This window comes from Oncorhynchus mykiss, chromosome 20 (assembly GCF_057628025.1).
Source record: "Oncorhynchus mykiss isolate SJ-2025 chromosome 20, ASM5762802v1, whole genome shotgun sequence".
Lineage (NCBI taxonomy): Eukaryota > Metazoa > Chordata > Actinopteri > Salmoniformes > Salmonidae > Oncorhynchus > Oncorhynchus mykiss.
This window is the reverse complement of record NC_143041.1, coordinates 9,752,947-9,765,645: the sequence shown is the minus strand read 5'-3', so window position 1 is coordinate 9,765,645 and position 12,699 is coordinate 9,752,947. Positions and strand designations below refer to the sequence as shown.

Genomic DNA, 12,699 nt, shown 5'->3' with positions numbered 1-12,699 from the left:
TTGCCAGAGACCAATACATCCAGAAATGCAAAATGAAACAACAAATGGACCAGTTGGGTCATGCCCAACAGGGGGGGGGGGGGGGGGGGGGTGCTTTTGCAGCAGTTACAATCATCTTTAGAGGGCATCCACATCTTTATCTTTTAATTTAAAGGAAAAGCACGAAAGCAAACTGGAATCAGAGAGTACAATAAGAGTTATATTAGTACAATATGACATCTCCTATCTGCTGACATTTACAAACCAGATTCATAGTCTTTCAAATTAAACAGAAATTCCAGTCTAAATTCACGTTTCTTAGGAAAAAAAAGCTTTATAATATGACAAAAAGGTAAGTGACTTGCACAGGACATGTAGAGTAGGATGTCACTTCATGATGACTCGTGTCTTCTCATCTCCAAGCACAAGTCTGGAAAAGAAAAGTGGATATTTTACTCAAAATCACAACAGAAACTAGACACGGATAAAGATATCACACTAGCAACATAAGGTATTTTGGGGGGCGGCCAGGATGCCAAGACAACGACCAAGACAACGACCAAGATCGACGACCACCACATACGCACATAGTTTTGCTTAATATGATTGGTCTGCCTAATATGAATAGCTTGCCTAATTGCTTACACATAACTTAAAACCATCTAATGTACAAACGTGTTTAATCCATAAATCCAGTTGACACAGATGTCAGGACAGAATTCTGGGCCTCAGGAACTGACAATCCAACCTTGAACTTGCTAAAATGCTGAACACCACTCTCTGTTCCGGACAACATGACCAAGTAGCAGAAGTCTAACTGTTGTTAGACAGTTCAACTTACAGTTGTATCAGTGTCATATCTACAATGTCTTCAGAAAGTATTCATACCCCTTGATTTAGTCCACATTTTGTTATGTTACATCCTGCCTGACTTTAAAATGGATGACATTTATATTGTTTCTCTCACCCATCTACACACAATACCCCACAATGGCATAGTGAAAACATGTTTTTAGAAATTTTTGCAAATTTATTGAAATCTAAATGCAGAAATAACTAATTTACATAAGTATTCACACCCATGAGTCAATACTTTGTAGAAGCACCTTTGGCAGTGATTTCAGCTGTGAGTCTTTCTTTGTAAGTCTATAAGAAGTTTGCACACCAGGATTGTACAATATTTGCACATAGTTATTTTTAAAATTCTTCAAGCTCTGTCAAGTTGGTTGTTGATCATTGCTAGACAGCCATTTTCAAGTCTTGCCACAGATTTTCAAGCCAATTTAAGTCACAACTGTAACCAGGCCACTCAAGAACATCCAATGTCATATTGATAAGCAACTCCAGTGTATGTTTGGCCTTGTGTTACAATTCTTCAATCTCTGTCAAGTTGGTTGTTGATCATTGCTAGACAGCAGACTTAACCAGGTTTTCCTCTAGGATTTTGCCTGTGCTTAGCTCTATCCCGCTTCTTTTTATTTAAAACCTCCCTAGTCCTTGCCAATGACAAGCATACCCATAACGTGATGCAGCCACCACCATGCTTGAAAATCTGAAGAGTGGTACTCAGTGATGTGTTGTGTTGGATTTGCACCAAACATAACACTTTGTATTCAGGACATAAAGTTAATTTATTTGGCAAATTATTGGCAGTTTTACAATCATGTCTGATTGCAAACAGGGCACACATTTTGGATGTTTTAAATTCTGTACAGGCTTCCTTCTTTTCACTCTGTCATTTTGGTTTGTATTGTGGAGTAACTACAATGTTGTTGAACTATCCTCAGTTTTCTCCTATCACAGCCATTCAATTCTGAAACTGTTTTAAAGTCACCATTGGTCTCATGGTGAAATCCCTGAGTGGTTTCCTTCCTCTCTAGCAAATTAGTTAGAAAGGACGCATGTATCTTTGTTACTCATGTACTAACAGATGCCCTTTGCAGGCATTAGAAAACATCCCTGGTGTTTGTGGTTGAATCTGTGTTTGAAATTCACTGCTCGATTGAGGGACCTTACAGGTAATTGTACTGTATATGTGTGGGGTACAGAGATGAGGTCGTCATAAAAACATTGTGTGAAACATTATTATTGCACAAAGAGTGAGTCCATGCAACTTATTATGTGACTTGTAAAGCAAACGTGAACTCCTAAACTTATTTAGGCTTGCCATAAAAAAGGTTTGGCACGAGACGTTTCAGCTTTTCATGTTTAATTCATTTGGAAAAATGTGTAAAAACATAATTCCACTTTGACATTATGGGGTATTGTGTGTAGGCCAGTAGTATAAAATCTCAAGTTAATCCATTTTAAATTCAGGGTGTTTCATAATAAAATGTGGAACTCAAGTGGTGTGAATACTTTCGGAAGGCACCGATTTTTTATTAATTCAGAATGATTATATAGTCTTGAGACTCAGAAGCATATTTTGCGTTTTGACCATTTGTGTTTTAGCCATGCTCTTTAGCCACCATGCTATTGGCCTTGGTCTTTTAGCCCCTGGTACTAGTAGCCTTTGCAGTTTTACATAACCACCTGTATCCAGAAAGCTCTGTATTAAACTTTTTACCTTTACAAAGTCAACTTGCTACTGCAAAATTTGATCTATAGTATGCAGGATATCAAGTACATTGTAGAAGGATGTATATATTTTCGTAAATGTAAATGTATGGAATTTGAAAAAAGAAAAAAAAAACACATTACAGGTTTGAACATATTTTATGTGATGGCCTATCTACTGTGTCTCTCACCTCACTAGTCCTGCTGCCAGTAGACCTCCTGTGATAGGACCAGCCCAGTAAACCCAATGGTAGGTCCAGTAGTTGGCCATTACCGCTGGCCCCAGAGCCCTGGCTGGGTTCAGACAGGTCCCAGACACATCCCCCCTGCACCAGCACACAGACAGGTTAAGTGCTTAAGTACTAATATCTAGGATAACAGTCAACGCCAACTTTAGAGAAATCAGAGATGCTGTTTGGTAAAGGGGATATTATCTGGCACATGATACAAACTTGGCAATATGTCTGAAACTGACTATTGGTGAATTCTGAGCATGTGGGTATTGCAATAGTCTAGAATTCTTAGGGCAGGCTTAAAAAGGTAATATTGGATTCTTAAATATTGTACAATTCAATAAATATCTTCTCTCAACTCACCCTGCCAGAATGTTGATGATGACAGTACAGCCTACCAGGAAAGGCACCATTGGGCTTTTGCTCTTTGCATTGACCGCCCCTAGCAATACTACCATGGTAACCAGGCACGTCATGGCGATCTCTCCAAATATGGCTCCCGCCAGCTGGTCCTCTGTATGGAGGATAGTAAACGCCGCTCCGGTGGCGTTGGCATAGTTCTCCTTTGATGTCATCATCTGAGGGACAGTATACATCAGTCAACTGCTGACCTGCATATTGCAGGAGGTAAGCACAGCAGTACACCACTTCACATTAGTGACAAATGTATTCATAAAAGCTCTAGGCCTATACAAATAATTGATTGATTGATTTTCTTAACTTTATAAGAATGCCTTTCCCTGATTTTGTCCCCAGGCTCAATGAGAGCCGGCTGGTGGAAGAGATGAACCTTTCCACTATAGAATTAGAAGCTGTTCCCCATTTGTACCACTGAACCTGTTCATTAGAGGTTACCGCAGGTGAACATTAATAACTCAACTGACCTTTGACATGGCAGCTCCCAGCACCCCTCCTAATAACTGGCTGATAAGGTATGGGACGACCATGAACAGTTTCATGCCGCCACACAGGTAGATAGCAATGGTGAAGGGAGGGTTGAAATGGGATCCACTGCATGAAGAGAAGGATCTAGTAAGCTGCATTAAAAAAGCCTACACACTGATATAATTATTCAAATTCAATTGTATAAAATGATTTGCTTCTATAACAAACTATTTTTCATACATATATTTTTTCAGATCATTTTTTATCCAAAATACATTTCATTCCAATTTATATCTTGAGAAAATAAGAAATAGTTATCTGCACAGTAGACCATTAGCTTGCTGCAAGCAAAGCTTTAAGTTGCATGAAAAAGCCAGGTGAGGTAAGATCACACAGTTAAGATCAACCAGAGCAGTACAGATGAGTCCTACCTGATCTGATCCATGCATGCCACCATGACAGCCACAGCCAGGCCATGGACCAGCGCCGGCTGTACCCTGCCTGCAGACTCAACGTTCTCAATGACCGACACACACCCGATGAAGACAAAGAACATGGTTCCCACCACCTCTGCCAGGCAGGGTTGGATGATGCGCTCAAACGTGTTGGGAGGCCGAACCGGGGGAGGCTTCTTGGTGCCACTCATCAGAGTCGAGTGTCCCTCATCCAGCTCCATTTTCTCAACTCCCATTGTGTCTGTCCGGACCTCAAGAGTAAATCTGACTGTCCGTCTGACTGTCTAGTTGAAGTGTCTGAGATACAAGTGAGCGACTTATGATAGTGTCTTGACAATTTATAATCACTGGCGGTCTATATTGATATTGCCTCATTGTTTGACCCACTGACCATAAACCTTAGCAGGGCAATTTCTAGACATATTTTATTCTGCTCCTTGACCTCATTCTGATAGAGGCAGTTCATACCAGTTCAACAAAGGACTTCTTAGCCTGAAGTGTGCCCAACAGCTTTACAAGACAGCATGAGAGGGAGGCAACGTCATGTTCATGCCTTGCAAATCGATAAGGGTAAATAAACTTCAGTTGGCTACGGCTACCAGGTTAAAAGTGTCTCGATAAAGGTCACTTTGTCACAATCTGAAAGTTAAATGGGAGGACATTGACAAGGTCACCTACTCACAACACTTTCTATATCGACATATTTTACATTTGAGACACTGTCATAGACAGGGATGCATTTATTGTCAATAAATTATATATATATATATATATATATATATATATGCATGCAAGCTGAAGTGTGATTTGACCAAATTTGGTCAGTGAGTTCAATGCCTCTGTTGAGTTCTGGAAGTTATTACACCACCTATCATGTAATAAAATAGTCATAAACTATTAATGTTTTCCATTTAAGAACTTTGAACCAAACATATCAACAATGATTGATGGACTGAATGGCCAGAAAGGATCATAGGTTTGAATGTAATGTATTTATGCAAACAGTTTTTGTTTTATAGTTCACTACAGTTCAATACAATATGATGTGTACGACAAGATGGGAACTGCAAAGGTTCTGCAAGCTATAGAGGGCAATACAATACTTGGGAAGACAATGACATTGTTTTTTTTTTAAAAATCATGGCAAACACATAGTCAAAAAGGCTCCCGTTGCTCCGAGGCGGTACATTCACTTCAGAACAAGACGAGTTTTCTGGTCTCCCAACAACAACCTGTGTACAAAAATCTGAACTAAATAATAGTAAACAATACATTAATCACAATGCGATGAAGAAATATTCTCCTAGTGACTGTATTCAGTATGACTATAACATGCTGAAACCGTATGGAAATGCAGTGCCATTTTAGTGCCTATTTTAGGCAATAATCTATGGCCTAAGGGTAATACAATCTATAAATGGGTAATGAAAGCTGGGCGTGCTGTATCCTACCTGACCAAGCTGCCGGTGATAAGGGCCCCTGCCATCGGTCCCACCCAGTAGATCCAGTGGTACTCCCAGTAGTTAGCTACCACTGCAGGGCCAAACGCCCGCGCTGGGTTCATACACCCTCCAGATGCTGACCCTCTGAAAGACCAATGGGACAAACACATCTGGTTACTATATTGATAGAACTATGCATTACATTAGATCAATTCATGTATTCATATAATTAATCATTATCAGGCAGGCAGTGATGTCAATGGCAATGCCCTCTTTGTTTCTGCTGTGACATTTCTTGTTGTTGTCGATAACAACAAATAGCACAGCAGAAATAGTATCGAAACTGTTCTGCTGCGAACACTTGTCATTTCAAAACACCATTCATCACCAAACCATTTGATGTTGTAAATTTAGTGTGGGAAAGGAGGAAAAATGATTGTTGTCGATAAATAATGACAAACCTCCTGGCATTGCCAACATATGGAAAGCTACTGAGGATGGTAGCTGACTCGAGAACCTCTCCCATCTGTCATATCTTTAATCTGAACCTAGAGGAAAGTCTTTGTCCTCAGGTCTGGAGTGAAGCCAAAGTCATTCAATAATAGCATTCAATAGCTACCCAATAGTGGTAAACCGGCCTTGACTGGTTCTAACTGCATACCTATCCGCTTGCTGTCAGCTCTTAGCAAACTGTTGGAAAAAAAGGTGTTTGACCAAATACAATACTACTTCTTTGTAAACAAATTAACAACAGACTTTCAGCATGCTTATAGAGAAAAGCACTCAGCATGTACTGCACTGACACAAATGACTAATGATTGGTTGAAAGAAATTGATAATAAGAAGATTGTGGAAGCTGTACTGTTAGATTCCTGTACAGCATTTGATATTATTGATCATAACCTGTTGTTGAGAAAACTTGTGTGCTATGGCTTTTTCAAATCTGCCATATCGCGGATTCAGAGCTATCTATCTAATAGAACTCAAAGGGTTTTCTTTAATGGAAGCTTCTCTAATGTCAAACATGTAAAGTGTGGTGTACTACTGGGCAGTGCTCTAGGCCCTCTACTCTTTTCTATTTTTACCAATGACTTGCCACTGACATTGAATAAAGCATGTGTGTCCATGTATGCTGATGATTCAACCATATATGCATCAGCAACCAAAGCTAATGAAGTCACTGAAACCCTTAACAAAGAGTTGCAGTCTGTTTTGGAATGCGTGGCCAGTAATAAACTGGTCCTCGACATCTCTAAAATCTCTAAGAGCATTGTATTTGTTACAAATCATTCCCTAAGTTCTTCACCTTAGCTGAATCTGGTAATGAATGGTGTGGCTGTTGAAAAAGTTTAGGAGACTAAATTACTTGCTGTTACCTTAGATTGTAAACTGTCATTGTCAAAACATATACTGTAGATTCAATGGTTGTAAAGATGGGGAGAGGTCTGTCCGTAATAGGCTCTAGTTTTATATTTTCTTGATTATTGTCCAGTCATTTCTTTTAAGTGCTGCAAAGAAAGACCTAGTTAAGCTGCAGCTGGCCCAGAACCGTGCGGCACGTCTTGCTCTTCATTGTATTCAGAGGGCTAATATTAATACTATGTATGTCAGTCTCTCTTGGCAAAGAGTTGAGGAAAGACTGACTGCATCAATTCTTGATTTTATAAGAAACATTAATGTGTTGGAAATTCCAAATTGTTTGCATAGTCCACTTACACACAGCACTGACACAAACACGTACCCCACCAGACATGCCAACCGGGGTCTTTTCACAGTCCCCAGGTCCAGCAATTTTTTTCAAGGAAACTTACAGTATTATACAGAGCCATGATTGCATGAAACTCCCTTCCATCATATATAGCGCAAGTGGACAGCAAACCTGGTTTCAAAAACAAATAAAGCAACACCTCTCCTCCATGTGACCTACTTGCTGTGTGTATGTACTGATGTGTATGTAGAACTGATAGATGCACACACACGCTACATGTTAATGCTTTAAATGTATGCAAATTGTAAAGCCTTTTGTCTGTAATGTATTTTTCGTTATGTGTCGGATCCCATTAAGACTAGCTGTCACCATTGGCGTCAGCTAACAGTGATCCTATTAAATCTAAATCTAAACCATCTATCATGACAATGCATTACATACTGTAGGCCTCAGGTGTTTCCAAACAATCTGTATCTATTGACATTCATGGGTCTCCATAGATTTTCCTCAGCCCTTACCCAGCCAGTATGTTAGCAGTCACAGTGAGCCCGATGCAGAGTGGGGCCAGTGGTGTACGGGTCCTGCCGTTCACAGCCCCCATACAGACCACTAGGGACAGGAAGAGGGTCATGACTATCTCTGCTACGGTGGCACTGCCGATCACTCCGCTGGTTTTAACCACGTTGAACACTCCCCCTGCTGCACTGGCATAGCTGATGGTGGAGGATGCTGCCTGAGGAACATCACAACATCTGTACGATTAGATTGGGATTACATTGGGTTATATTTCCTTTTATTAAACACAATCAGAAGGTCTTTTGTTTATTCATAGATCCGAATGCTTTTGAAAAAATGATTAGGCCTATTTTAATATCCAAGCTGAACAAAGATGTACATCATTCACGTGTTTTATTCCAAGAAAACAGCACATGGAGACTGTTTCTCAAAACATGTTTGTTTGCTATCGTTTGAATCAGAGTTTGATTATTTGCCACATTGTGTTTTGGTCATTTGGTCCAGTTGGTTTCACATTGCCAAATGTCGAACAAACTAAAATATGTAGGCTATACAAAACTATGTGTGATGCAAGTCATTTGTTTATTGGACAGAAATGCTCACGTTAAATCCATCTATGATCATATGGAGCAACACGTTTGTGTCCCAATCTTCATATTGCATTCGCTTTGTAACATGAGCGATAGCTGCTCTATAATACCTGCCAAGTGCAGTGAATAGGGGAGACTGGGGCTGGTTCTCTTATCATTGGTTGGTACTAACGTAGCCTATTACTCCAATCGAGAGGGTGCTCTGTAACCTAGTCATTTTAGAATGAATGTGTGCGACTTATTTGCAAGAGGTCATCTGGTCAATTCATATTAGCATATCTAAATATTGAGGAGCAGGGATTCTGTGTTTTTACATGAGCTGAAAGTAAAACATTCATGTCTTGATGTTTTAATTGTTTGAATTATAGGAGTAGGCTATCCTTGAACAATTCATTTATATTGTTGAAAAGATGAAAGGAAGAGCCATAGATAGACTATTTCAAACTGATTTCTAAATTGTTGCCAGGGTAAGCCATGTGGAAATTAGCATCATAGGCCATACCAGAGGAAGATGTTTTGGGGTGGGGGCGCTGAATTTATTTTGCTGGCTGGGGGGGGGGGGGTGGGGGACAGGCGAAAAACATTAAACATTTAAACACTTGCACTTGCTAGCAAATTTGTCCTATTTAGCTAGCGTTCTGTTTCTAGCTAATTTGTCCTGGGATATAAACATTGATTTGTTATATTACCTGAAATACGCAAAGTCCTCTACTCCGACAATGAATCCACACATAAAATGGTCAACCGAATCGTTTCTAGTCATCTCTCCTCCTTCTAGGCTTTTTCTTCTCTTGACTTTATATTGCGGTTGGCAACTTTCATAAATTAAGTACCGCCACTGACCTCGTTCGTCTTTCAATCACCCACGTGGGTATAACCAATGAGGAGATGGCACGTGGGTACCTTCTTCTATAAACCAATGAGGAGATGGGAGAGGCAGGACTTGCAGCGCAATCTGCGTCACTAATAGAACTGACTTCTATTTTAGCCAATGTCTTATTCAATGTCTTCTTGGTAAGCAACTCCAGTGTAGATTTGGCCTTGTGTTTTAGGTTAATGCCCGGCTGAAAGGGGAATTTGTCTCCCAGTATCTCTTGGAAAGCAGACTGAACCAGATTTTCCTCCCTGTGCTTAGCTCTATTCCGTTTTATCCTAAAAAAATCACCCTAGTCCTTGCCAATGACAAGCACACCCATAACATGATGCAGCCAACACCATGCTTGAAAATATGATTTGGACTCAGTGATGAGTTGGACTCAGTGATGTGTTGTGTTGAATTTGCCCCAAATATAACGCTTTGTATTCAGGACATATTTCTTTGACACATTTTGACAAATTATTTTTGCGCCTTATTGCAAAAATGATGCATGTTTTGGAGTATTTTTTATTCTGTAGAGCCTTTCTTATTTTCACTCTGTCATTTAGGTTAGTATTGTGGAGTAATTACAATGTTGTTGATCCATCCTCCATTCGTTTTCTCCTATAACAGCCATTATTAAACTATGTAACTGTTTAAAATCGCCATTGGTCTCATGGTGAAATCCCTGAGCGGTTTCTTTCCTCTCCGGCAACTGAGTTAGGAAGGACGCCTGCATTTTGTAGTGACTGGGTGTATTGATACACCATCTAAAGTGTAATGAATAACTTCATCATGCTCAAAAGTGCGTTCAATGTCATTTATTTTGTCATTTTACCCATCTACCAATAGGTGCCCTTCTTTGAGTCTGTATTTGAAATTCACTGCTCGGCTGAGGGACACTACAGATATGTGTGGGGTACAGAGACGAGGTAGTCATTAAAAAAAAGTCAAAAAGTGTGAATACTTTCTGAAGGCACTGTACTGTATTACAAAAGTAATATTGAATTGTGTTTGGTTGACAACACAACCAAACATCAACATTATAAGGAGATGTATCTACTGCATGGATAGTTCCATCTGAGCCACGGGCTTAATCCCATTCTTTACCTTTTATTTTTGGTTGAGTTGGAGAATACAACATATCATTTGTTAACTTGCTTACAAGTTATTTGGCTATTTATTGTATTTCAAAAGTGATATTGAATTATGCTTGGTTGTCAACACAACCAAGTATTGACATTTTAAAGGAGATGTATCTTCTGCTTGGATAGTTCCTTCTGTGCCACTGACTCAGTCTGGCTTTAATTCCAGTTTGTCTACAAATTAATAACTGATATGACGGATTCATGTCTCCATCGCAACCAAAAATCCAGAGAACAGAACAAAATCAAATCAAAATTTCATTGCACTTTAAAGTTTGATTTATTCCTATTCTTTAATTTAGATTTTTGGTTTTGATGGAGACGTGAATCCTGAAAACAACAGTTTATCATGATGACTTTTTTCAAAACCAATGTATTTTCCACGTGTCACAATACACTGACAAATTACGTTGAAACAACATTGATTCAACCAGTTTGTGCCCGGTGGGTTATTTGGTTTACACCCCAGTACGGTTAGTGTTCCCACCTGTCCAATCTAACCAAATTTAGGGGTTAATCGCTCCATAGTTCGAAAAAAAAACTTGGTGTGAAAGCCCCCTTACCTTTGCCAAGCCAGCCCCAATCATTCCCCCCACCATCTGGGAGAGTATATATGGCCCCAGTAGGATGACGTCCAGTCCTCCACTGATGCACACACTCACAGACACAGCTGGGTTGAAGTGGCCACCGCTGGATTCCGAAAGAATTAGGAGGTGTACAATCACATTGAAAAAATGTAAAACATTGACAAAAGAGATTCATACACGTATTACAGCTATAAATCTCAATTCATGTGAACAAAATTCTATTTTAGCCCAAAGTTGAAATCATTCATAAAAACATCCTAATACTTTCTGACCTTAGAGGAGGGAGATGTTAACAGGTGTCAGCATGTCCTCACCTGATCTCTCCCAGCACAGCGATAACAATCATCAGCGCCAGCCCATGAGCCAGAGCAGGCTGGAGGCTCCCCGGAACGCCGGCATTCTCAATAACAGACCCGCATCCCACGAAGATGAAAAGGGCGCATCCCACCACCTCAGCCAAGCACGGTTGGATATATCTCTCAAAGGTGGTAACTAGCTTTCTGGAGTTGAAAACCTCTGAACCTGGCCCTGACTCCACAGTGTCAGTCCCAGCCACGATGAAGAGCTCTGTCTTTGACTCTTTCACGGACATGTTGCTCAGCTGACTCCTGCTGCTCTCTGTGTGTCACATACACCTGCTCTGTTAAGTGGTCAGCCAGAGCATGATACATGCCGTGATAAAAGTGCAGACAGGAGAGGCAGGACCGTCATATTGGGGTGGTCTCAGGATATGTGTGGGAGTATTCATATCGCCAACACCCCTTAATATGGTGACATGTTTTGGCACACATCCCCATTTCTGAGTATAGTAATAGCCGTAGTGTTTGTGGTTATTGTAGTGGATGAAGCATTGATGATGGAAAGACGAGGATTAGCTTATCAGGGTAACACAGCAGTAATAAATCGTGTTCATAATTAGCCTAGTAAGTAGGCATAGCTGCTAAAGAACAATATCAAGTGTGTTGAATTGTCCTACTTGCCTACTCTGTTGTTGCTACATCTATTTTGGACGTATAAATTAATGATATTGTCACGCCCTGACCTTAGAGAGCTTTTTATGTCTCTATTTTGGTTTGGTCAGGGTGTGATTTGGGGTGGGCATTCTATGTTCTTTTTTCTATGTTTTGTATTTCTTTGTTTCGGCCGGGTATGGTTCTCAATCAGGGACAGCTGACTATCGTTGTCTCTGATTGGGAACCATACTTAGGTAGCTTTTTCCCACCTATGTTTTGTGGGTAGTTGTTTTCTGTTTAGTGTTCTGCACCTGACAGGACTGTTTCGGTTTCGTTTTGCACTTTGTTATTTTGTTTCAGTGTTCAGTTTAATAAAAGTCATGAACACGTACCACGCTGCACTTTGGTCCGATTCTTCCTCATCAGACGACGACGACCGTTACAAATATGTACCCATCGATTTTTGAAGAATATAACTTACAAATGCCTCATGAGCTTAGTTCAACTGAAGTCCCCCTTAAGAACCCAACATACAAGCCTGTTTTACTCCAAAGTTTGTAAACAAAGTAAATCTTAACAAACACTATATAGCCTCAAAACAAGGTTAAAACTAAAATGTTGATATGGTGGATGGTCAGTCCTTGCATCCATAGCTCTGTCTATGAGTGGTTCTTCAGGCCAATCCCTTAGCTTTTTACAAAAGCAGAGGCAGGGAATATTCTTTGTCATTCTTTCAATTAAGGACTCTAGCTTTAATAACTTTAATTAGGCCTAATAGAGGTTAATAAGCAGAG

At 40.0% G+C, this 12,699-nt stretch overlaps 2 protein-coding genes across 2 annotated transcripts; both read right to left on the bottom strand.

The window, feature by feature from the left end:
- Nucleotides 1-129: 129 nt before the first annotated feature.
- On the bottom strand, nucleotides 130-4,447 carry aqp8a.2 (aquaporin 8a, tandem duplicate 2). Its single transcript, XM_021576122.3, has 5 exons — nucleotides 4,085-4,447; nucleotides 3,653-3,779; nucleotides 3,132-3,346; nucleotides 2,727-2,861; nucleotides 130-409 (listed from the first exon to the last, which is right to left on the bottom strand). Exons 1-5 carry the CDS (start codon nucleotides 4,342-4,344, stop codon nucleotides 367-369), a joined length of 780 nt encoding a protein of 259 aa, XP_021431797.1. The 5' UTR covers nucleotides 4,345-4,447; the 3' UTR covers nucleotides 130-366.
- A 1,108-nt stretch (nucleotides 4,448-5,555) lies between these two features.
- aqp8a.1 (aquaporin 8a, tandem duplicate 1) lies at nucleotides 5,556-11,549 on the bottom strand. Its single transcript, XM_021576121.3, has 4 exons — nucleotides 11,267-11,549; nucleotides 10,929-11,055; nucleotides 7,777-7,991; nucleotides 5,556-5,694 (listed from the first exon to the last, which is right to left on the bottom strand). Exons 1-4 carry the CDS (start codon nucleotides 11,542-11,544, stop codon nucleotides 5,556-5,558), a joined length of 759 nt encoding a protein of 252 aa, XP_021431796.3. The 5' UTR covers nucleotides 11,545-11,549.
- Between the last annotated feature and the right edge of the window lie 1,150 nt (nucleotides 11,550-12,699).